This window comes from Brienomyrus brachyistius, chromosome 19, assembly GCF_023856365.1.
Source record: "Brienomyrus brachyistius isolate T26 chromosome 19, BBRACH_0.4, whole genome shotgun sequence".
NCBI lineage: Eukaryota > Metazoa > Chordata > Actinopteri > Osteoglossiformes > Mormyridae > Brienomyrus > Brienomyrus brachyistius.
In genome coordinates, this window is record NC_064551.1 from 21,501,055 (window position 1) to 21,525,358 (window position 24,304).

At 51.1% G+C, this 24,304-nt stretch overlaps 1 protein-coding gene across 6 annotated transcripts in view; it reads left to right on the forward strand.

Moving 5' to 3' along the window:
• The window catches only part of utrn (utrophin), a 112,782-nt gene that overhangs the window by 86,119 nt on the left and 2,359 nt on the right, over window positions 1-24,304 (forward strand). For all 6 annotated transcript variants that reach the window (XM_048986598.1, XM_048986595.1, XM_048986596.1 and 3 more), the window contains 18 exons: window positions 472-550; window positions 1,499-1,559; window positions 5,441-5,502; window positions 7,605-7,679; window positions 10,708-10,909; window positions 11,291-11,376; window positions 12,757-12,914; window positions 13,518-13,684; window positions 14,439-14,550; window positions 15,193-15,329; window positions 17,117-17,155; window positions 17,396-17,461; window positions 18,259-18,324; window positions 19,715-19,873; window positions 20,799-21,033; window positions 22,536-22,617; window positions 22,782-22,865; window positions 23,736-23,761. In XM_048986598.1, coding sequence (XP_048842555.1) covers window positions 472-550; window positions 1,499-1,559; window positions 5,441-5,502; window positions 7,605-7,679; window positions 10,708-10,909; window positions 11,291-11,376; window positions 12,757-12,914; window positions 13,518-13,684; window positions 14,439-14,550; window positions 15,193-15,329; window positions 17,117-17,155; window positions 17,396-17,461; window positions 18,259-18,324; window positions 19,715-19,873; window positions 20,799-21,033; window positions 22,536-22,617; window positions 22,782-22,865; window positions 23,736-23,761 — 1,896 coding nt within the window. The remainder of the gene's footprint in view (window positions 1-471; window positions 551-1,498; window positions 1,560-5,440; window positions 5,503-7,604; window positions 7,680-10,707; window positions 10,910-11,290; window positions 11,377-12,756; window positions 12,915-13,517; window positions 13,685-14,438; window positions 14,551-15,192; window positions 15,330-17,116; window positions 17,156-17,395; window positions 17,462-18,258; window positions 18,325-19,714; window positions 19,874-20,798; window positions 21,034-22,535; window positions 22,618-22,781; window positions 22,866-23,735; window positions 23,762-24,304) is intronic.

Below are 24,304 nucleotides of genomic sequence, written 5' to 3' on the forward strand. Positions count from 1 at the left end.
TCTTTGGTGTTGGATGTGTGGATGTGTGTTCCACCATGGGTGGGGACTAGATTGCCTCCCAGCATGCTGAGCGCCCATTACCGGCTCCCCCGGTGAATGTGACCGCTGGGTTCCCACACTGAAATCCTCCCATGGTCCCGCTTGAGGGACCGCTGAGCAGGCCCGCGGAACGCACTGAATGATCCGTTCTGGACGCCTGGGTCTTGTGCTGGTCTTCTGGTCGGTGACCGGTCACTCGAGGAACTTCCGGCCTGTCAGATACTGCAGTTGACAGTGATCGTTTGGACTCTTTGCTTATTACTGATGTAGCTTTGCTCAGAGTCACCAGTGAAACAAGATTTTATCGTAATGACCCGTACTGAAGTGATCGGGGTGTTCTCAGGACCCCCCCCCCCCCATCTGTCCGTCCGTCCATCCCAGTGACCAAATGCGAGTAAGGATTCTCTGACTTTTCTCTACTTCCTCTCACAGGCGGCCGTGGAGGAGCGACTGAAGCAGCTGCAGGAGGCTCACCGGGACTTTGGACCCGCCTCCCAGCATTTCCTGTCCAGTAAGTACAACTTCAAACCCCCCCCCCCCCCCCCCACCACCGCTGACTTCATTTCCTGTGTCTGATTTCCTGATTTGTGGAAATTCTCCACCAAATAACTTGACCTGCATGTGCTGCGCCTCTGGGGTTGATTTGTACCTCTTGTACTCACGCGCTTTCTGCCTCCAGAATATGGAGCAGTGATTAAGGAGAGGCTGCCCCCCCCCCCCCCCCCCCGAGCTTCTCTGTGTCTGGCTGCTCCTCTTCACATTGACCAGCCCTCTGTCCCTTCCGGCCGTGGAATCGTGCAGAAAATGATCCAAATGGGCCGTAACAGGAAGCCGAACCCTTATTCCATCCACCAGTTGTGTGTGATTTGTGCCGCACCCCCCCCAGAGTGAATCATAACCTGAGTGGGCGGGTCACTTGAATCCGTTGCCTCTGTGACTGTGAGAACTCCAGAAATCACTTCTAACACGTTGTCAGCTCGTATTTATTTACCGATTTGGGTTTCTGAAGTGGCCCATGACGCGTGTGACACATCCTCTCCTCCTGACGGACCCCCCCCCCCCCCCGATGGTGCATTCAGACGGTAACGCCGTCGTTTAGCCTGCCGTTTGTCCCTAGCGCATTCCGGCGTGTGTCACCCATATCCTGTGCCACTCTTCACCACGTCGTCACCTCGTTTAAACCTAATCGTCACGCCTGTCTGACGCCGCAAACCTGTGTGCATCGCAGTGGCGGATTCTCTGGGATAATCACGACGAAGCTGAACATCCTGCTGTATTAGCCAATTTCTGTGTCTCGGAGGTGTGTGCAGGGAGGGGGGGCAGATTTTATCCCCCGGCTCAGACAGTCACTTAATAGTCTGTTCGGTGTGACAGAGAATGGATGTTCCATTTTTTATTCCAACACCCCCTCAAATAATTAAGCATTTCTAATTCTGAAATATTCCTGTTCTATTCACAGCCTCTGTACAGCTACCGTGGCAACGGGCCGTGTCCCAGAATAAGGTTCCATACTATATCAAGTAAGTCGTCGTCTTTTTTTGTTGTTTTCTCAGCTGAATATGGAAATTGGCAAAAGAGCGTAAAAGAGGCGGCTAGCTTTCTGCATGCCTGCGGCAGCGCAAATGTTTTTGCATTTCTTGCATCCCTTCAACTGCTGCCTGTGGTGGAGCACAGGGGGAGTCAGCCATTGGTGGGTCTGGTGACTAAATCTTATGTGAAGCTCTGTGTGTGCGGTTGCATCTGTATTCATGCTACATGTAACCATTTGGTCCTGGGTCCAACTTCTCCCCAAACACGTGGCCTTGTACCTTCAGGTGTTCAGAAGCCAGTTTTACCTGCATCCATTTATACAGCGTAGTCTAGGTATCTAATTACCACCCACCTTGCTTTATATGTTTGTCATACTGTGAAAGTGCCTGTCAGTCATTTAATTAACTTTCTATATTATTCAGCCTCTGTAGAGTTATTAACATGATGCAAGTACAACGAACGTCATCTATACATTGATATGTGTTTAGGAGGCACCGTTTCAGCGTATGAAATTAAATTCTCCCAACTAATACCCTGTGACTGGGACTCCTGTCCACTAGAGGGAAGTACCTTTTTGTTGAGTACTTCTTGTAGTTGGCGTGTCCAGATTTTTTTGGGCTTCTATGTTCCTGTTCAAGCATGCAGAATATGTAATATTTTCAAGACACAAAACCTTTTTGACTGTCTTTAGATCTAAATAAACAGTTTTTTTGTGAGGTTCTGGAATTGACTGCTGCCTGTCCCTGTTGTACTTCCGCCTCAGGCCATGTCTGTCTGCTCTCCTGCCATTCAGCATGGGCCTGTGTTTCTCTTCTTGGCTTCCAGCGTCTCACGCCGTCCGGGCAGGTGCCTGTTTGCTTACAGTGTTGTCTCTCCTGTGGAGCTGAGGGCATTTCGGCACTTTTTATAGACAGAAAATTGAGTGTTTTACCCAAGGCAGCGCTGTAAATCACTGGGTAAAGTTCCAAGACGGAATATCAATTTCCACATAATCAGTAATGTGCATCCATGCATTAGTAAGGAGATTTTTTTTGTGAATACTGAGTGGTTGGGGGTGTTACTTGAATATAATATACTAACATTTTTGCTCCAATAAATGGTGTTTTGCCCATTATGATTGATTGTATCAGTCTGTTTGCTTTCATGTGTTGATAACCATCTGGCAAACGGTTTAGGTGTATGGATCATAGTTATTCTGCTTCTGAAAATGGATGATTAGTTACTGATCTGGCAGGTTGCTCTTAGGTCTGTTACTGCGGGGTGACATGATGAGCACATAGGCTACTTAACGCTCCTGCTGGCTGATGTTCAGTCATCTTAGCGCACTCTAGGAATTTGATTTAAATTGGTGATAGAGTGAAATGATATGAAATGATGCTTTGTTTACCTTATGCACCTGTTTGAGTGCAGGTACATTCTAATGCGTCTTCACACATCCCATCATGCCCTCCTTTGAGACGCACACATCTGTACAGTTGAGTGAATGTTGGGGTCTGAGCGTAGAGCGTCAGGCCATTTATCCGGAGCCACTAGATTTGGGGGTTAAGGGCCTCGATCTAGAGCCTACCGGACATGTGACTAATCTGCCAATGCCGGGGCTCCAGCCAGCGACCTTCTGATCCCAAGCACCACTGAGCGGCACACTGTCCCAGAGCGGTGAGGCTTACAGCAGGCGTCCGTGCCGGATGAAGCCTCAGAGGTAACCCTGTTCCTGCCCTGAGGGCAGTTTAGCTGGGGTGACACTTTCTGGAGCGTTTCTCCAGCCCACCTGGAGATGATAGTTTTTAACACTTAGTCAGCCGTGAGAGAAACACCCAGGCTTTTTCAAGGCGTGCATGCTGGTAAACAAAAGGATCTCGATGTATATATTGTAATTTCAGAACTATGAAGTGTGTGTGTGTGTGTGTGTGTGTGTGTGTGTGTGTGTGTGTGTGTGTGCGCGCGTGTTTCTGTAATTATTTTGTGGGGACCAGATTTCCCCACACTGTAATGCAAACCCCACAAGGATAACCTAATTTTTTTTTTAAATCTGACTGCAATCAAAAAAAAATAAAAAATGCCAAAAGTCTTGTATTTTGGTTGGTTACTTATGGTTAAGGTTAGGGCTGGTAGGGGTTAGGGTCGTCATTGTTGGGATTAGAGTTGACATTGAGTTGGGATTAGGGTTATAGAAATGAATGGAGAGTCCCCACAACGATGATGCTGTGAACTTTGCCGAGATGTGTGTCGTAAATCAGTTCCCTTCTCTTTGTGGAGGAACGTGGCCTGGGAGAGGATAGACGTCACTTTGTTCGTGATTGCACGGCCATAATTTAAATACACCTCTCCCAATTTAAAGGGCTGGAGATCTTACTTAGTCGCCGTCTCAGGGATGCGTGCAATCGAGCGTCTCATTTGTATTCATGAGTATACTGATACGCAAATAGGCTTATGTATTGTATCTCTGCCATCTGCGGCATTGTGGGTAATGACTCTGCCTGTTATTGATGTTTATATTGATACACAAATAGACTTACCGTTTCATCCGTTCCGTCTCGTGTCTTGACTTCTCGAAAGGATTATCTAAAGGCTATTATCTTTTTTTAAATGCTTCATTATACTTGGAAAGGTTAAGTGTAATACTTTCTGAATCTAATGTATTCTGCTGTCCTTTTGCTTTTTAATGGAGTTTTCAGGGCCAGGAACATCCAGATAAGTACAATAAAAATACCCACCTCTGCATGGTAGGATCTTGGGGGGGTGTGTGTGGTGGGGAGGGGGGAGGTGTCACTTGGCTCCCACAGCTCTTATCCTCATTTAAAGTGTCGCTGTGATTGAGCAGAAATACCCGCTTCATAATCAGCCCTCACATGTCTCTGTGGGTTTGGGGGTTTGGGGGTTACTGTGTTTGGAAGGGGTCTCTTCAACAGCCAAATCAAACACGGGTGTCTCCTGGTGGCAGCTCTGGGGGGTGATGTCCCCTGTCCCCCTCCCTCAGTGCAGAGGGACACAAGGAGAAGAGAACCACAATTTTTCTTTTAGCTGCCTTGTTCAGTGTGTCCCGATGCATTCTTTGGTCACGCACTCGGCCCGTGTTTTTGCTCCCCCTGAGTTCCCTGCCAGATAGTCCACATGCGAGAGCTGGGGAGAAGCAAAAATGTGGACTGTCGGTGGGTTCCTGAGGACCGGATTAGGAAAAAATATAATGTGCAATGCTGTATATTATGTTTTATGGCTCACGGTTTAGGCCTGGCGCCTGTGATTGTCAGGGTATTGGTTTGAGTCCCACGCTCAGCAGCGTAGCCACATTGTCCATGGGCTCTTGACCAAGATCGGTGGCAATCAGACTCCAACCTTCACTCTCACCTCTAGGGGTATGTTCTTTTTACCAACAGAACACATAATTACCACATTACAATGTACCTGTTCTCATATTTCTACAAATACCAAATGAAAATGCTTCATTTTATTGAAATACATCTCCTGATGTTTGAACGTGTGGCTGTCAGTCTGACACGCTAAAGTAATCACCACTGTACCTCAAACGTGGCAGACAGTAAGCAGGGGAATCATAATTTGTGTTTAGTGACGAGAGGTCGTGTGACGGAGGAGGAGACGATGGCTCCGCAGGGGGCTTTCGGGACGAGCAAGGAGCCGCCGTGTACTGAGGCACTTCAGCCGGATCATGTGGGCATGAGAGCAGATCGACAGGATACATTTGCATAGATGGAACAGTGTGAGAGTGTGTGATGACACAGGACATACCACAGTGCTGTTTGCAGGGCTGCCCCATGTTGTTGTGGGGGGGGGGGGGGGTTGGTTTCCAGATGAGCATGTTAGCAAGTTTGTCAACGAGTGATTCATCTTCCCTTTTGTCGTCTTGTTTTTTCAGCCACCAGACTCAGACGACTTGTTGGGATCATCCGAAGATGACGGAGCTGTTTCTCTCCCTGGGTACGACGGCAGCACGCACCCCTGCACCCGGTCCTCCGTTAGGGGCTAAAGACCCGGAAAGCTTGGCATCCCATGTACCAGCTTCGAGGCTGACAGCTTGGCACGAGTACAATCACGCGTCACTTATCAACGGGGATTCCATCTGAGAAATTTGTCATTAAGCCATCTTCATGCGCGAATATCATAGTGTACTTACACAAACCTAGGTTACAGTAAGCTGTAAGTAGAAAGAGTACATTCTGATAGTTGAAGTATAGTATAGTACTGTCTAAAGTAACAGTATAGTAAATAACTATGTAACTAGGTTATGTATCAAGTACTGTACATAATTGTATGTGCTATATTTTTATATGATCGGCAGAGCAGTAGGTTGACTTACACCAGCATCACCACAAACGCGTGACTAATGCTGAGCGATACGACGTCACTAGGCGATAGGAATTTTTCATCTCCATTGTAATCTTATGGGACCACCATCGTATGCAGTCTGTCGCAGAGGGAAATGGTATGTGGCACATGAGCAAACGTACTGAGCAAACCCTAGTGGAATTGGGGGCGGAGTCTAAGCCAGCGATCGAGTGTGTTGAAAGTAGCTGTTGAATCGGACCTGGATGCCGCCCGTCACTGGGAACCTTCCAGGTCCTGGGATTGCGAGGGCTGATGCGTGTTCAGTGACGTCCCCATCACGTTCGTTTCTAGGTTGCAGCGTTCGCACATTCCGGGGGTGGAAATGCTATTTTTGGCTCTTTTTTTTTTTCTTTCCAGGCACAGTTATGTTTTTGCTCATTACAAAAGTGGTGCCCTGACTGTTTGTTTAGTTCGACGGCAGTGAGGGCGAGGTGGCAAAGCTGTAGAACCAATAAACGGTGGCGTTCTGACTCTTTGGACGACAACACTTGTTATTCTGCACACCTGCTGTTTGACCTTCTGCGGGAAAGTTTTGAGAGTGCCGGCGCTACCCGGGGGTAGGAGCGCTCCCAAAGATGGAAGGCTGACCCCTGGGTGTGGCAGACTGCCTTGGGGTTGCGGTGAGGTGGGGGTGGGTGAGTGCAGGGTGATTGCCAGGTGAGGGGTGGAGGTTTTTGTGCTGTCACCAGCTGTAGCTAATTAGAGGTTTATCCCTTTCATCTGAGGCAGATGGCAGATCAAGCCTAGTTTTATTCAAGTGAAACTAATTAATTAAACTCCTGGTTGGCTCAGCCTCTGGAAGGTGATGCCACGCAGCTCGATGGTACGGACCATTTAATATGAACGCATCATCTGCCGAATGTAACTCTGCCACAGTGGTGGACTTTACAACCTGGCCACCCACCTCATTAGTGCCTCCTACTGGCCGGCCTGCAGAATCTGCGGCTCATCATGCCGCCCCTCTCACCTGCAATGAGACCCCTTCTGTGTACAAAGCATCTGACCAGATCAGTAGCGCCTCTAAAGAGAGCTTCATACTGCTGAGCCTGAACAGTGACTTTGTAACCACAAAGACTGGGGCTCGTTTTTAAATACGTCCTGACGGGAATAGCCATGCATAGTCTTTAATCGCACTCCCTAGCTTAAAGGGGGCTGTGGATTCTTTGTCTTTTCTGTACACAAAATGAAAGAGACGCACTCCTGTCTTCTGGGGTATGTGGGGTGACAGTCTGACAGAACTGTTAGTGACTGGCTTCAGGCAGAGATCTCGATAGATAATGGCATTATTATGGAGTGTACAGGACGTGTCTGAATGGACCACCTGGCCGGGGAGTGTCTGCATCTATAGAGAGGAGGTAGGGAGTGGTCCAGCGGTCTGCATTGCTCTGTAGGGCGCCCCCTGCAAAAGCGTCAAACTGCAAAACTTTATAGACATAAAACAGTGTTTAGAGGTCTACGCCGGTCAGGTTACTGTACACAATATCCAGGGAATAATATGGGGCGGAGGGGGGGGGGGGGTGCTAAATGAATTCTGCAAATTCAGGTCACCTGACATGGGAATATGTCATTTGTGTCTACAGGAACTACCAAGCTGAAAGTGTGTGTTGCTCTTCCAGTGTCTAAGGAGCCTGAAATCCCCAAGGTGCTTACATTTTTTTTCTTTAATTTAATTTAATTTTTTTTTTTATGTGCAGGTGACCTAAACAACGTTCGTTTCTCCGCCTACCGGACAGCCATGAAGATTCGGCGGCTCCAGAAGGCCCTGTGCTGTAAGTGCCGTAACCATCCTGCCCCCACATCAGTTAAAATCACCCCCCCCTCCTCTTCCACTTCTGTCTGGGAAAGTGATTAAGCGCTGAGGTGACGTTAGCACTCAGTGATGTATTTGTTTAACGAGCCGTCTTACTGATGCTTTAATTAGGCTGTTCGCTTTACCTTCTGTGGTTCTAGCATCCCGTGTTTCTGCTGTGCAAACGGACATCATGTTCAGTTCGGTCCTGTTCCATTGCGTACATAACGGAACCGCTTAGAACAAATGTTTGTTTTTCAGAATCGGGTTGTGGTCATCTGTGACCGGAGCCCAAATAGGACCCCCCCCCCTTACAATGGAAATACCACCTCTCTGCAGCAATGTATATGCCGAGTTTAAGTGCACGGAATCCGGAGCTCCCCGTCAAAACGCTTGCACAGGGCCGCGCCCTGTTGCCGGGTGACCACCGCTCTGTGGGCGTTCTCTGTACTGCACGCTCAGCCGTTCAGAGCGAACGCACCGTGATCCATAAAGGTTAATGGAACCACCACCACGTTTAATGACTGACGGAAAATTAGACAGGCAGCGTCGCGGTAAGGCTGAGCGTAAACTAGGTGTTTAGTTATGGGGGGATGGGATGAATCAGAGAGCATTACCCTAAGCGCTCTACAGGATTATGGCGTTCAGACGCGTCCATGAAGAAAGCAGCTACTTCCTGACCTTCCCTGCTGTTTCCCTCACGGAAGAGGCTTCCTGACATAGCAGCAACTCGAGGCCATTGGGGAAGAGACAGGGTCCGCATCCAGACAGAGGGGATGCTGCGTTTTTGTCCATTCTTCATGCCAGCATGGGCTTCCCAAGAGTAGTGCATGTCATGATGACGCCCCTCTACGTGTCTTGTAGGTGTCTTGCAATTTCAACGGGGCGGCATTTGACCAACTCTGCACAGTTTAGGCACAGCCCCAATTTAACACACCTGATGCAGATAATCAGGCTCTTCAGTAGCGTCTCGGTATCAGACCCAACTTAGGCTCAACGTTACTGACTTTAGTACTGAGATTACTGAAGGGCCTGATCAGCTGTATCAGGTGTGTTAAATTGGGGCTGCATCTAAACTTCAGTGTGGTAGATCTCCAGGAGCAGGGTTGGGCAGCCCTGACTTAGAGGATTTGTACTCTATGCCTATGATCGGAAGGTTGCCAGTTCGAATCCCACGACTGGCAGATTGATTCAACGAATTACCCTGAAGAGAGTCCCTAAACTCTGCTCTTTCACTTGTTACCTTGCTTTGAACAAGCATCTACTGAATAAGTAAATTACCTTCCCCCCCCCAAGTATGGCTCTTATTTCTCTGTAAAGCACCATAACCTTTCGCTGTCGGGCGCCTTGAATTGCATGAATGGTGCTATACGAGTAAACGTGACTTATGAGAGTTTTTGACAGCCATCGCCCTGGGTAATGTAGGTTTGCACGGACAGTCAGCCGTTGTTATTTTGCCTGTGTAAGTCGCTCATCCCCCACTCAGCTCTGTGAAATACCCAGACGAGAATCCCATTTAACAGCTAATTAGGTTAGGCCTCCTCTGTTGGCTGGTGCTTTATAAATCAGGTCGACCCTGCCTCGTCCGCAAACGGACTCACTCGCCCTCCGATGGGCGTAGCTTTCACGGCCAGGAAGATAGAGGTAGAATATTGTGGATCTGTCTGTCTATATTCAGTTAAGCTGTTGCCATGATTTAGCTTTTAGTGATTCAGCTGCTGAACCATCACACTTCCAATCCAATACACCCAGTGTTATTATTCCCCCAGAGCGACTGACCTCAGATCAGTGTGATCATTAACCTTATAAGCAATAAGGTGAGCATTCAGAGCAGGCCAGGCTGACGCAGAGTGCGCTAAGCATGCCGGCCGCCCAGGTGAGTGTGCTCGGCCCACTCAGCCGCCGGATGCAGCTTCATTAAATCCACAGCTAATCCTTCAGCACGTGGTTACGCCTCTCAAGCACCCGTAGTGTCAATTAGCGACCAGCAATCGGCCAATTAGGATGCAGAGGCGGGCCTGGTCATCACCTCTGTCCAATTAAAAAGCGGGAAAGACGAGCGTTGACGTGACATAGGGAACGCTGCTCAGTAATTCCTGCTCTGCTCGCTTGCACTGGTGTGAGGGTAATTAACTGGCAGACAAACAGGGAGAGGGTGAACAGGATAAGGGTCCGGGGGCCAGTGAGCTTCTAGAAGCTGAGTGTTGGTCTAGATGAGCTGCCTGTCGCCACCTGTAAACCCACCCCCACTCTTCTGTCTATTGATGTGCATGTGCGTATTCTCTTTTTTTTTTTTTTTTACTCTGTTTGTTTGAAAAAAATTGGGAGCCATTATCTGAACTCCTAGGTGACAGAGAAGGTCCCACCAAAGGTGTGATGTGAGACTTGGCCAGGTGGAGGCGTCGTCTCGCCTTGGCTCGGATTGGGGTGCCTACGAGTGCACAAATTCAGTCTTGCTCTCCTTTTTTAAAACACACACACAGACACATAGAGATGAGAGTGAAGTTTGGGTTCTGAGCACGGGGTCACCTGTTTTTCCAGCTGCCCTGGAGCATTTCAAGGGGGGAGTTTAAGGACCTTCTGATCGCAGGCAGAGCCCTAACCCTCCGATCCACCGTGTTGTCATGCTCCATAGTCTTTCTCAAAGACGTGTCTCTCTGTAGCCTTGCGATGCCCAAATATGGAGATAATTATTTACACCGTCTTATTGGAAATGTGCAAAGAGCTGTCTGTGATGTGCGAGACGTCACGTTCCTCAGGGGAAAGTAGGACCAGAATACTGATGATCTTGAGCTCGTCCTGCTTTCCTGTGAGATGCAGCAGTGGTACAGTACTGGCTTTCTCGATGGACTCTCCGCCAAATTGTTCTTGGAAGGTGCTTGTGCTGTTGTACCCTCAAATAAAGCTTGCCCTGTTGACCTGCCAAGTTGGAGTAAAGTATGAACTTGGTGTGGTTGGCATTCTCAAAGCCCACATACACATGATTCTGGGCCCTCCCTTTTCCTCAGTGGATCTGCTAGAGCTGAGTGTGGCCCAGGAAGTGTTCGACCAGCACCAGTTGGCTCAGAACAACCAGCTCCTCAACGTCCCCGATGTCATCAACTGCTTGACTACTATGTACGATGGGCTTGAGCAGAAGCACAAGGACCTGGTCAACGTGCCTCTCTGCGTGGACATGTGTCTCAACTGGCTGCTTAACGTCTACGACACGTAGGTGCCTCGTCCAGCTCGTTCCAGTGCTGTACGGTTTAAGTCCAACTCTAGGAAAGGTTGGTTAGAGAAGACGATCAAACAGATCTCATCTTTCTTCACTCTCTCTGAATGTGACTCTGACTTCTGTCCTTGCTAGCACTAGGAATAGCATTAACTGTAAATTGCTCTGGTCAGCCCATTTGACAAAAGACTCTGAGCCTGAGAGGTATGGACTAAACCATGATCTCGTGTTGATGGCACTACTGCGAATTACTCATTTCTGTGAAGGATTCTCTGAGTGATTTGTCCGAGTGTTTGGTCGATGAATGGCTTCTGTTATGATCATTAGAAGGTTCTGTTTTGGCTGCCCTAATAGAAGGTCTCTTGTCCCCCCCACAGTGGCCGGAGTGGGAGGATTCGTGCGCTGTCCATGAAGATTGGGCTGCTTTCGCTCTGCAAGGGACACCTTGAAGAAAAATACAAATGTAAGCAGTGACTGTGCTAATCTCCCCCCTGACCCCGGACCCAAACAGAATCTCAGCCAGCGAGGTCAGCAGCTGGTTGTAGCTGGTTTTCGACATTTTTAGCAGGTCACTTGAAGATGTCGATCATTCCCAGTGTGCTTGATAGTATCACGCCGAGTTAGGAGGCATCGTCCTTCATTATCGACAGACGATTAGGGACGCTTCGCAGATTAACGGTGTTCCTGACAGCTCCCGGAGACATTAGATTGACAGGCCACGTTTGGGGGGCATGGCAGAGGGAGGGGTTCACAGCGCCAACTGCTTGCACTAGGAGAATCCAACTGCTTTATCGTAAGCCTTGTGCAGCTCGTTTTAGCTGTGCGTGCAGCTCGCTCGAGGAACGCATCGCAGCAGGGAAGCGTGTCGTGACTTAACAGCGTACCACGACGTGGAGGAGGGTGCCTTATGCGGATCAAAGTCGTCGTCGTCGTCCTCGGGCTCGATTGGGAGCTGCATCCTGTCATCACGGCGCGTTCGCTAGATGATTGCCTTTCGACAGTGTGGGGGCTTAAATGGCCTGACCGTGGGGAGCGTTTTTATGCCGACAGGAACGCTCGCTACCGTAGCGACTTGCATATTCCAATCTCAATCGCTCCAGAGATCCCAGACAGCGTGTCTCGGACTCGGAAGAAATTTATTGCCTTTTTCTCAGGTGGACGCCCATCTGTGCTGCTTTTTCTGGGCGGGGGGGTTAGGGATGGGCTAGCACCTGACAAGTGAATACAGCATAAGGGCCAGAAAGGCTGATTGTGTCTCTGAAATGCTAAATTAGTCCCGTTAGTGTGCAGAACAAAGACGGCATTAGCATTAAAATGGCTGGCTGTTTTCATTTTATTTCTGCGACCTGCTTGCTAATGATAAAAGGAGTTTTTTTCCGCAAGCCCTGCACCGACCCATCGTGTGGTTCTGGGTCCCAGGGCCAGCCAGATACAGCTGAGCTTCCTCCTCTAGCTCCTACTAGTTAATTTAAAATCGTTGGCTGGAAAAGCCCATCACTGTCCCAGCCTGCTGTGACTGTGAAGGGGTCCATCTGTAACACCGGACCGGCTTGACTTATAATTAAACGGTCCGTTAATCGCCTATTGGCTAGGGATCATCCAGGAACCTGTCAAGGTAGTATGGAGTCCATCTGCCTCTTAACATGACCGCAGATACTGGCTGGACTAGTGTGGGTTGGTCCGCTGTGGTGCCCTCCAGTAGACCAGCTCAACGTGCAGTTTAACTGTTCTGGTGAAAACGTCTCACCCAACGTACACTGCATCTAAGTGGACACCGGGAAAACGCAGGTTATTTTCAAGGGCGTGGACCTCACCTGCGGCCCCTCCCCTCGTATCCCCGCAGACCTCTTCTCCCAGGTGGCGTCCTCAGCAGGCACCTGCGACCAGCGCCAGCTCGGGCTCCTGCTCCATGACGCCATCCAGGTGCCGCGGCAGCTGGGAGAGGTAGCGGCCTTCGGGGGGAGCAACATCGAGCCCAGCGTCCGCAGCTGTTTCCAGCACGTACGTGGAACGCCAGGCCATTTGTCCCGCAGATAATCCCGCCTCGCTTTATTGTGTTCTCCCAAAAAGAACTTTAATTAAATGCTTACCAGAGGAAGCGACTGTCGTTCTTTTCAGAAGTCGTACTCTTATTTGTTGCTTAATTACTTCTATAAATCTTTGTCAGCTCATTAAATGTGATTTTCCTCTTGTATAATTGAGGCTAGTTTCTGCATATCCAACCCCCCCCCCCCCCACCATCCAAAAAAATAAAATGAAAAACAATGCAAGTTGCATTAAGTATGCAGTGTCTCAACGGACAAGGCCCAGGGTACGACAGGAGACACCTGTGCATGGAGCCAGTCTGTGGCAACATGTGCCAGAAAGAGAACGCACACGCAGGCATGCACACACGCAGGCATGCACACACGCAGCCACATGCAGAATCATTGAGTTCCTGCCCTTGGTAATGGGTAACAGCTTTATCTGTTGGTTTCCAGACAGTGGTTTGAAAAAAATGTAAATAGAAATTCCAGAGCCCCTCGAGGACTGTGGTGTGTATGTCAGCGGCCTCATGGCTGCCGGAGATTTTGCCCTCAACTTGATGCCGCGTCCATCCCTCAGGTCACCAGCAGGGCGGAGCTGGAGCCCCCGCAGTTCGTGGACTGGATGCGCCTGGAGCCGCAGTCCATGGTGTGGTTGCCCGTGCTGCATCGTGTGGCGGCGGCCGAAACGGCCAAGCACCAGGCCAAGTGCAACATCTGCAAGGAGTGTCCCATTGTAGGCTTCAGGTACAGTGAGGAACCCACCACCTGTGGAGGATCTGGGGGATCCGGCGGAGGGGGGCGATCCTGGAAATGGCTGACCGCATTATTGGGGCCCCCGGAATGGGACGACCCCACCATGGGGATCTGGGAATGAGGGGTCTGTTATGGGGCCCAGGATGGGGGTGTTCTGTCATGGCAGATCAGGCAGGCAGAGGCTGCTGTGTTCATAGTGGGCGCTGTGCCCTAGGGGTAGATTTTGCTCCCCTCTGCTTCGGTTAAATGTGAAAGCACTTAGAAAAGCCATGGAGATGCTAAGGGAAGGTAATCGTCTAAATGTCAGTGATGACAGCTTCGTTTTTAAGCAATTACCCTTTGTGATCTGGCATGCAGATGAAGGAGAACCTTTACGTGGCTCAGCCCGCCATCACAACGTTTAGGTTACTGCCTCCCAGCTCCGCTCGTCCTGACCTATCGCTTCTTTTATCCTCTCGGCTGTTTGTCCTGGACTGAGCGCCCCCTAGGGGTTGAAGTGGGACCCCCAGCATGCCGTGAATAGACTGCAATGCCCCTTGTGCCGTTTTCTCGTGTCGTAGTGGGACGAACTGAACCGGCGGACAGGAGCTGACCAGCTTCAGTGATGTGTTTCTTATTCCGGATGGTTTGTGTTGACTGTGGTCACCTGGTGTGGTCACATGGTACACAGACAGGACAGGGATCTGAAAGCGGAGAGCCAGGAAGGAGCCAGCATGCGATTTTGAAACCAAGTGTCTATCTGCAGGTACCGCAGCCTGATGCACTTCAACTACGACGTGTGTCAGAGCTGCTTCTTCTCCGGCCGCACGGCTAAGGGCCACAAGCTGAACTACCCCATGGTGGAGTACTGCACCCCGGTGAGTCTGCACAGCAGGTGTCCCTGCAGAGTCTGACCATAACAAAAACTCAGAGGCGGATAAGAACTGTATAAAGACTTTTTCTTTGTTATGTAGATTTGTTGATGGGCCCTGCAATGTCCGACTACATCCTTGCTTTGCCCGCCCAATGCACAATCCCCCAGGAGCACAGAACCTGTATTATCATCTGGCTGTCTGTCCACCTCATAAATCGAGGGTGGAAGTCTTACCCTTGGGGGCTTCCACTCCCTGCTGCCCCCCCCCCCCCTTTGAGATTCTGGCTTTGCAGGACTTGAAAGGCGATTTGAGGGTGCGCATCGTTTTTAATGAAACGCCCATTTCCCCGTGGGCCTCTGCGAGAAGCTCTCGGCGTGCGGGAGAGCAGGGTACAGGAATATTAGCGGTGGGAGGGGGGATAGGGCAGGTATGGGCGGAGCTGTTGTCAGGGATGCACGCAGCATTTGCGGTTTGGGAGGGAGGGAGAGAAGGAAGGAAGGTGGGTGGGTAGGTGGGTAGGTGGGTTATAGATGGAAGCTCAAATAATGGATCATGGAGGCTTCATCGATTTTTTTTCTCCAGTGGGGAACTGGGGCCACAGAGTGCCTAGGCGATTGAATTTAAGAGGAACGCTCTGTCTCTTAGACCACCTCTGGCGAGGATATGCGCGACTTCACCAAGGTCCTGAAGAATAAGTTCAGATCGAAGAAATACTTCGCAAAGCACCCCCGTCTGGGCTACCTGCCAGTCCAGTCAGTCCTGGAGGGCGACAACATGGAGACGTAAGTGTTGCAGTTCCACCCTCCCCCTACTTATGGTCAGTCACCTTTAATGCTTGGAAAATGTTGACCACATTTTTTGCTCTTTAGTTTGTCTCAATAAGTGTGTTTGAATCTGTTTCAACGAGTGTGATAGTCTGAATCACTAAGGTGTGTTTGTCATTTGATTTTTTTTTTCCCTTGGTTTGTTTTGGACCAGCCATAAATTGAGATGCCCTGCAGGCAAACTGTTTTGTGGATAGGCCTCGGTTTGTTCACTGGAAAAATGTGCTGTGCCTTTTCCTGTCGGGGAGCCTCACAGGTTAGACCGGCCACAATGGCCTACGCTGGGCGGGGTACCATTTAGTATGATTATAGCCAGGCTGGGGGTGGAGCTTGGCCTCACCATTGCCGGGCTAATGATTTTTCCTATCAGAAAATATGGTGTTGTGTCCTCATGCAAACCACCTCTACGTCTTTCACGCTTCTGATCCGTCACAGTCAGGTGACAGGGAGGGGAGGGTGTGTTATGGGGGCTGGCAGCTTGGAGGGACGAGCCCGGCTCATATCTTGGTGACAATTGAAGCATTAGCATGTAAGCTCACGCAGTGTTTTTCCTCAATGCCATTCAAGATTATGTGGACTGATCATATGAGTTAAGGAGGCCCCACCCCTTTGTGATCAGGGCAGCGCTGAATGGGTTCAAGGAAGTTCTAATCCTGTCACTGTAGTACAGGCTGAACGTGTCGTCTTCCTCATCAGTTCTCTCCTCTTCCTCTCTATTGTAAGCCACACACTTTAGATGTGGGTGTGCTGAGGTTGTGGTTGAAGGCGATCCAGTGAGACTTCAGAGATGTTCTGGAGCAGCACTTGGGCAGGCGAGCGTCTGTCTCTCCGTCTCCTGGATCTCCTTTCACACCTTGTCTGAAGGTCCCTGCCATGAGGAACAGCCCCCCCCCCCCTAAACAAGATGGCTATCGGCTCCATCACCCCCATCTTCTCAGAGCCATCCTCAAAATAATAAACAAGATTTCCTTTCAAGTCTATATTTAGGGTCATTGAAATTCATAAGCAGATTAAATCCTTGTTCGGCCCCAAAAATTCATTTGACTTTTATTTCAAGATTAGAAAGTGTGGCGTGGAGCTGGAATTGGTCTGTGACCACGTTCTAATTATTACAGCAGCTCCTCTGAGCTTCTCGCCAGTCATCTATTTGTAACTTCAAAGCGCATCGATAATTCGCTTTCAGCCGGTCCGTTCTTGTCACTGCAGCCGTCCCAGGCACGTTCCATAAGAACATAAGACATTTACAAACGAGAGGAGGCCAATCAGCCCAGCGAGCTCGTTTGGGGAGAACTTAACTAATAACTGAGAGTTGTTAAAATCTTATCTAGCTCTGATTTAAAGGAACCCAGGGTTTCAGCTTGCGCTACATCAGCCGGTAGCTAGTGTAAAGAAGTGCTTCCTCAAATTCATTTTAAAATGGTCTCCCAGCCATAAATCTAGATGCCCCACTGGCTATGTTGTGGCTAGGCCTTGGTTTGTTCACTGGAAAAATGTGCTGTGCTTTTTTGTCTACATTCATGATTGTCATTCTTTTCACCTGCCACCACAGACGTGGCCAGATGCTCGCCAAATGCCCTCGTGAGCGCCCCCTGTTGGTTGCCCCCATTTTGTGAGGGTGTATTTGTTCCAAGCCCCAAAGCTGTGCTTGTTGCTTCCACCAAGCTCTGAGTGAAGTGGTCCTAAAGTTCCGTGGTGTTCCTTCTCCCCCCCCCCCCCCCCCACCCTTCCCACGATTTCTCCTACAGCCCTGTTACCCTGATCAGTATGTCACCGGAGCAGTATGAGTGAGTATTTACTACCCCGCCCCCTCCATGTAGCATGCTGCCCGCATGTCCTGGTGCTACCCACCTTCCCCTCACTCTAACATGGTTCTCTCGCCCCATTAATCCATAGAACACGGGACTCATTTCGTCCGCACCGCTGTCAGTTCTGTTTGGTATTTGTTCGTGTTTTGTTTTTGCTCGTTTCGTTTGCTGAACACCCGTGGTCATCCTCATCGAGTCCCTTTGTGTCCCCTCCCCCAGGGTCTCACCGTCACTGCACCACTCTCATGACGACACTCATTCCCGAATAGAGCAGTACGCCAGCAGGTACCCGCCTGTGCCCCCCGCTCGTCTCGCCGCCCCTGTGATCGCACACATGCCGGCCCCGGGTTTGTGGAGCAGCGCATCATGAAGCTGACTTCTTCCCTAAACCCCAACCCCCGAAACACCGTCCCGGACAACATCTGTGTTTTGCGGGTTAATCTCCAGATGAGCTCAGTGCCTATAATCTGACTTTTTTTACGTTAAAAGCCTCTATATGTCCCTTTCAGACATGCTGCCCCCCCTTCCTAGTGCTTGCCCTCTCTGTCCCTCTGGATTTGGTATAAACGTCACATTCGCATTACCTTCGATATCTTTTGGTCGGTAAAAAAAAAAAAAATCTCCTTTTTTGCGAAAGCATTATGTAGCTGCACTTTCTGACGGGCCTCGGGCCATTTTGGGCCTGTAAATAGGTCATGTAAGTGGGGGGGGGGATCAAACCACTGCAATGTTAGCTGAATGGGGGGGCTTATGAGTAATATTTACACCCCCCCCCCCGTGCTTGTTACTTGGCCTAAATCCCCAGTTAAATGCACATTGCGAGATTCATGTATTTTTTAAGTCCTAGCAGCCTAAACGTATCGTTTTATCTTATATTCGTTTTGCTCCTTGGTTGCGAGCCAAAGCAAAACGCAGACATCTGTGCCGCCTGTGGCGTTGCAGGCAAACGTGCCGTTCTGTGGGAGATCAGCGATGCCCCTTGCTCATGCTTTCCCATCCTGTTCATTTTGGGGGAGGGGGGGCTGCGTCAATAAGACAGCCTGCTCTCCAATTGAATGACCCTGCCCCCCTCCTGCACGCAGGTTGGCCCAGATGGAGAGCTCGAATGGATCCTTACCCACAGACAGCAGCTCTGCAACGGGAAGCATGTGAGTAACCGGGGCAACGGGCAGGGGTGGGGAGGGCGGGGCAGATGGCCTTGGCTTCCTGTCATCGGAAGGGGTGTGGGGTTTTGGGGCGAGGGTGGGGGGGAGCAGATGTCATCCTGCTGAAATGTAATTGATTTAATAGCCTGGCTAAGCTCACATTCACGTTTAAACGCTCTCGTTGGGGCTGCCAAGACAGATTAATGGTGGACGGCCTCCCCCTGCTTTGCAGGTGATGTAATTACCCCATGTGGGAAAGCAGACCTCAGATATGAATAAAAAGTGGACACGGAGAGGGGGGGGCGGGAGGCCAGTTTAAGTCTGCTTAGCTTTGCGTTCCCCTGCAAGCGTCTCACACTAATTCTCACGCACATGCTCCTCTTGAGCTGCGGATACAGGCTTTTGGTTCAAATTTAGGCGCCGAGGTGGGGTCTGTGGACCCTGTGACGGTGGGGGGGCTGACAGCTCTAGAAAAGCGGCTACTGGGTCTTGGGGGGCCACGAGGTTTCAGATGTCCTCGTCCGTTGGGTTGGGGGGAAAAGCACAGTGCCAGCCATGGACAAGGGGTACAAATGAGGGTGAGTGGGCAGGATAGTGGATAAACAGCAGTGATGCCTAGCGGTGGTCATCTGGTCCCTACTCCCCCCCCCCCCAGCTCGTGTTTCTTCACATGACTCGGAGGGCAACGGAAGTGGTCCGACATCCGCGATGGGGGCGCTAACGCTGATAGGCAGGACTGGCAGGGGCCACGGCGCACCAAAGCGCACCCCCACCCCGTTTCCAGGGGAACAGCGTCCGTCTGAGAGCTTGTCGCAAGCTGATGGGCCTAAACCTTCACCCACGCTGTAATGAAAGCCCCTCGGGGCCTCTCTGGTCCTTGAATGTGGGCCACTCACTCACAGAACGCTGGGCCACTTCAGTGAAGAGGAAAGGTTTTAAAATGTCATTACTGTGGAGAGTGTTGGCCTCGCTCTCCAGTACCTACAGTGGCGCCCCCTTCGTTCCACGACTCCTAATACTGAGCTTATACTGGCCTACCTTGGGGGGTTCTTCGGTATTGTGAGGGCCCTCATTTTCATACTCAGCAGCTCTCCCTGCATGTAGTAGATGCAGGTGCCCTGGAGGGCAGGGAGAGTCCATTAGCTGTTTCGGCTCCACACTACGATTTAGTAGCTGAATAATTGGTCCCTTATTCGTGATGTGCAGGATGTGGCCATTTGGAAGGTGCTGAATTGGTAGTTGAGTGCCCAGAATAGTTAATATTTCATTAGACGAAATGCCACTGAAGGTCTGCATGGTGCTTTTTGGTTGACAGTTTGTCCGATTTGGTGAATTTCTGCTCCTACCTCTGGTGAGTCATGCTGACGCTCCTCCTCTGGCCCCACCCCCACAGGGACGACGAGCACGCCCTGATCCTGCAGTACTGCCAGACGCTGGGGGGCGAGTCGCCGCTCAGCCAACCGCAAAGCCCTGCCCAGATCCTGCAGGCGGTGGAGAGGGAGGAGCGCGGGGAGCTGGAGCGCATCATAGCCCGACTGGAGGAGGAGCAGAGGTACGTACTCCTCTCACATGCTGTCTGTCAGTAGTGACCCTCCCACGCATGGTTCCTCAGTACTTATCCAATCACGAATACTTTCAACACCGACCCTCCAGCATGCTGTCCATTTCTAAGGCCATTTCCACACCCTTCTCCCTGCCCGTTAACAGCGCTTCCATTCCAAGCAGTATTCATAAACATTACCTCCTCTGTCACATCGAAGGACAGACCAGACCGGCGTGTTCTCTGTCGCTAAATACCACGCCCACCTGTCGCCTGCCAGTGCTGGCCATTTTGGACAGTTAATTAATCATACCCCATGGCCAGAAGTGCAGTCCTCACAAGCACAGACGTGGCCTTTCAGTATCGCTAAGAGGCGGCAGATCAGCCTGTGCTCTGAAGGTCAGTGCTGTGTTAGTGCAAGCTGTCGTGGCCACTCACTGTAGATGGGCGCCATGATTTACGGACCCTGTGAGCCAGTTTGATGACACGACCATAAAGCAGGGGCCATGTGGAGCAGGGCTGCAGTGCTAGATTACACTGGGGGGGGGGGGGGGACCGGTGCCACTCACATGAGGGCGATAAAACACACGGAGACTGGAAATTCTGTACAGGAAGAAGCCGGATAGTGGCCTGGTTGCTCAGAGAGTAGCCGCCGTGGAGCCCTGACGTCATCGGTCTGGTCTATGCACTCCAGCCTGTCCGGTGTCCACACCAGACTTGATGTCACGTGGCGTAGCTGTACTGTGACTGAAGTGGGTCACTTGTGACATCGTAGAGGTTGTGAGGAGCAGGACCTCTGTCACCAAGAGAGACACCCAGCGGGCATCCTGCACCTTTCCTCTTGGAGTCTTCCCTAAGCAGCTTGACACTTGTGACAGGATCCAATTAGGGTGATCACCCTGTTTGCGTTCTCTCTCTTTCCGCGTGTTTGCTGCAGGGCCCTGAAGCTGGAGTATGAGCTGCTGAGAGAACAGCACAGTGAAAGGGCGCTCTCCGGACCGTGGGAGCCCAGGGCGGGGGCCCTCGGGGGCCCTGAGGAGGCTGAGCTGCTGGCTGAGGCCAAGTTGCTGCGACAGCACAAGGGCAGGCTGGAAGGGCGCATGCAGATCCTGGAGGAGCACAACAAGCAGCTGGAGTCACAGCTGCATCGCCTACGGCAGCTACTGCACCAGGTTGGCGCCCTTCTCTGTCTGCTTCTCTCTCTGCCCCTTTCCGACCTGTGCCTCTGTCCATGCCGGTGCCCCTCCCTCTGTGCCCCTCCCTCGCTCTGCCTCTCTGGGCTCCTCCCTCTGTCCCCGTCCCTCGCTCTGCCTCTCTGTGCCCCTCCCTCTGTGCCCTTCCCTTGGTCTGTCTGTCTCTCTACTGTTTCCTCACAACAAGGCTAGTTGTGCGTTTTTTGAGCTTAAGTCCCTGGCCGCCCCCTTGTATTTTTTCTGTGTCAGTGCCTCGTGGTCTGGTGGTGCGTATTCGGCGAGCACCTTCTGTCGCCTTGCCTTTCTTAGCTGTGCCCGCCCCCACTTTTGGATGGCAGCTGTAAATCCTCATGCTCATTCACAGGCACATTCTCAGGGTCGGCGAGTGGGTCACACCACCGCTCATCCCTCTTCATTAGTGGTTGTCATGCAGATGGGCGACGCGTGCGTCCCTGCATCGATTTTTATGAAACAGGAGGACAGTAAAACGCTCTATTGACTTCCTGTCTAAACAAATGTACCTTCCAGTTCACCCGGTGACCGATAGCCAGCCGATCCCCAAAAACATTACTTACATTGAGATGGCACTCTGTTATTGTGTGGGGGAGCGCTCCTGTGGCAGCGTCAGTACTCCTGTGGAGGAGCGCTCCTGTGGCAGCGTCAGTACTCCTGTGGAGGAGCGCTCCTGTGGCAGCGTCAGTACTCCTGTGGAGGAGCGCTCCTGTGGAGGAGCGCTCCTGTGGAGGAGCGCTCCTGTGGCAGTGTCAGTACTCCTGTGGAGGAGTCGGTACTCCTGTGGAGGAGTCGGTACTCTTGTGGAAGAATATGTTTCCTGTCGATTTGAACTGGACAGCTGGGCGGATCAAGGCAGATCTTTCAATCTGAGCTTCCCTTGAGAGAGCTCTAAGTGAGCAGGGCTGTGGATCTCCAGCTTCAGGTCCCTCACACAGTCTACACACCCCAGAGCCTAACAGGCTCTCCAGTCGTCACAGCTGCCATCTGGCTAGAACTTTTCCACTTCGATTTTTCCCCCTCATCAGCAAAAGCCGAATCGGATCCTTTACCCAGTGGGTTCTGCTCTTGCTGCCTCATGAGTTTTCGTCAGCAGAGGCAGCCGGTGCACCCCCCCCTTCCTGAGTGAGAGAAATCCACCATGTGTGGCGAAAGGGGGCGCGTGGCAGATTGGTGAAACCCGCTTTTCCGGCGCTTGCCGGTCCCGGCCGGAATGCTGGTTTTCTGTAATCTCGGACAAACGCACGGTTGCAAATTGCTGGAAAGGAAACTGGTCTTCCCTGTATTGCCTGTGGTGTTTGTGGATGTAAGGTCGCTGAGAATGAATCATGTGATTCATCTTCTCACCACGTGGTCTGTTGACTTTCTTCTGCTTTGATTATCTGTCCCAGTCACCTGGCTTCAATAGAAAGTCCAAAACTACTACTGAAGGTGATTTTTCTGTCCTGTACCCCCTCATCCTCACGCAGCCTGAAAGGGACCCCCGAGTCAACGGTCTCTCCCCTGCCTCCCTCCTTCAGCAAGACCTGCCCGTCAGTGATGAGCAAGCAGGTCAGGACCACCCCATGTTTACATCCAGAGGCAACCAGCATCTCTTGGCTGCCATGTATCAGTAGTTTCTGGTTAAATACCTCGATTAGTGATGCTCTGCAGAGCCCCTCCCGGGATCCGAGCCTGAGGTAGGTTCTTTAGTGTGTCTGTGCTCTGGCTTGCAGGTGACGCACTGGACCGGCCACACGGGCCCGGCGCCGACCTCGCTCACGTCATGGAGGAGATAAATAACTTCCCAGCATGCAGTTGTAAGTCCCCACGTCCTCCTGCAGCCTGGGAGGATGGGTGGGGGTCCGTATGCCAAAGTGCATTTGTCTGCGTCAGAGACGGGCGGTGAAGAAGGATTGATTCTGATTCGCTGACCTGTACTTTACCTGTAATCTGCCGTGACTTGGACTGTGTTCTGTAGTTCTGGGGTCCCCAGCTATTTCTTCCCTGAGAGCCTAATCCCATCCTCCGGGTTCCCGATGGTAAAACCCGCCAATGAGGGGGATTGACCATGCGGTCCAGGTCCACATCCAGTTTTGCTCCACCAACTCTGTGTCACTGCTGTAGAGTGAAGTGTCTATGGAGACCCCCACCCCATTTGTTGTCCCCAGCAACAGAGCCAGGCACAGTAACATCCATCATTTTTGCCTCAGATGAACGTTACACACACACTGTCCTTGCTAGTTGGTTTCTGTCTTTGCTGGAGTCCAGTCAGGGCCATCACACACACACACACACACACACACACACACACACACACACACGTCGATAAGCCTCAGCGGTAGCTGGTATTTGGACCCCCCCCAGCGCAGAGCCCCTGTTGTGGTGCCCGTGCGGGAGGTCTGGTGCCTGGGCCTTAACCAAGGGGAAGTTTACTTCGTTATCTAGGAATGAAGGAAGAATCACGGTGGTTTTTGGCATCTCTTAAAAGGCTGGGTTTGAATTTAGCATCCCCTGAGACTTGGCCCCGTCACGACTGCTTCGGCAGGCCTTCCTCTGGGTCTACAAGTCTGCCAGATTCATTCCCCTTGTTACCCTCTGAAACCAGATACTCTAGTCACCGTATCGCTTTGTCTGTGTGCATCATCGCCCCACCTTCTGGTCTAACAGTCTCCTCTGCTCTCCTGCAGCCTCCAGTCCGGTGCCTCGACCACAGGTAAGCTCTCTTTAGCCTCCGCCCTGTTGGTTGCCCACCTGTCTTACCCACTGTCTGTAAGCGTGAACCTGATCGTGAGGCAGTCAACTGAAGCTCTGTTTTACTCCTGCACCTCCAAAGATGAATTTTTAAGTTCACAAGCTTAAGCTATTGAAACACCTCGGTCCAGCACTCCAGATTCTCGTTGATGGCCTTGGGCATATCTGGCAACCTCAGTTAAATACCGTCCCACTGCCGTTAACTCGGGTTCGACGCAGACCTCTTCAGTTTTGCTCCACCTCACCCCACACCCTTACATTGTTTGTCACAGCCCAGCTTCAGAGCGCCTGAGCACTTTGCCTTATCTGCCTGCGTTTCTGCCATAATGGTTTTGTGATTTCCTCTTCCAACTGCTTTTCCCAGATGTAATTAGATTCTGGTCACCATGGTATTTACGTCCCCCATTAGGCAGCTGTATTACTCTAGCAAATGGGACTTGGACAGTCACCCCCCCCCCACCTCGGTTTGAACTGTAACATGCTCCTCCTTATCTGGGCCATTAGA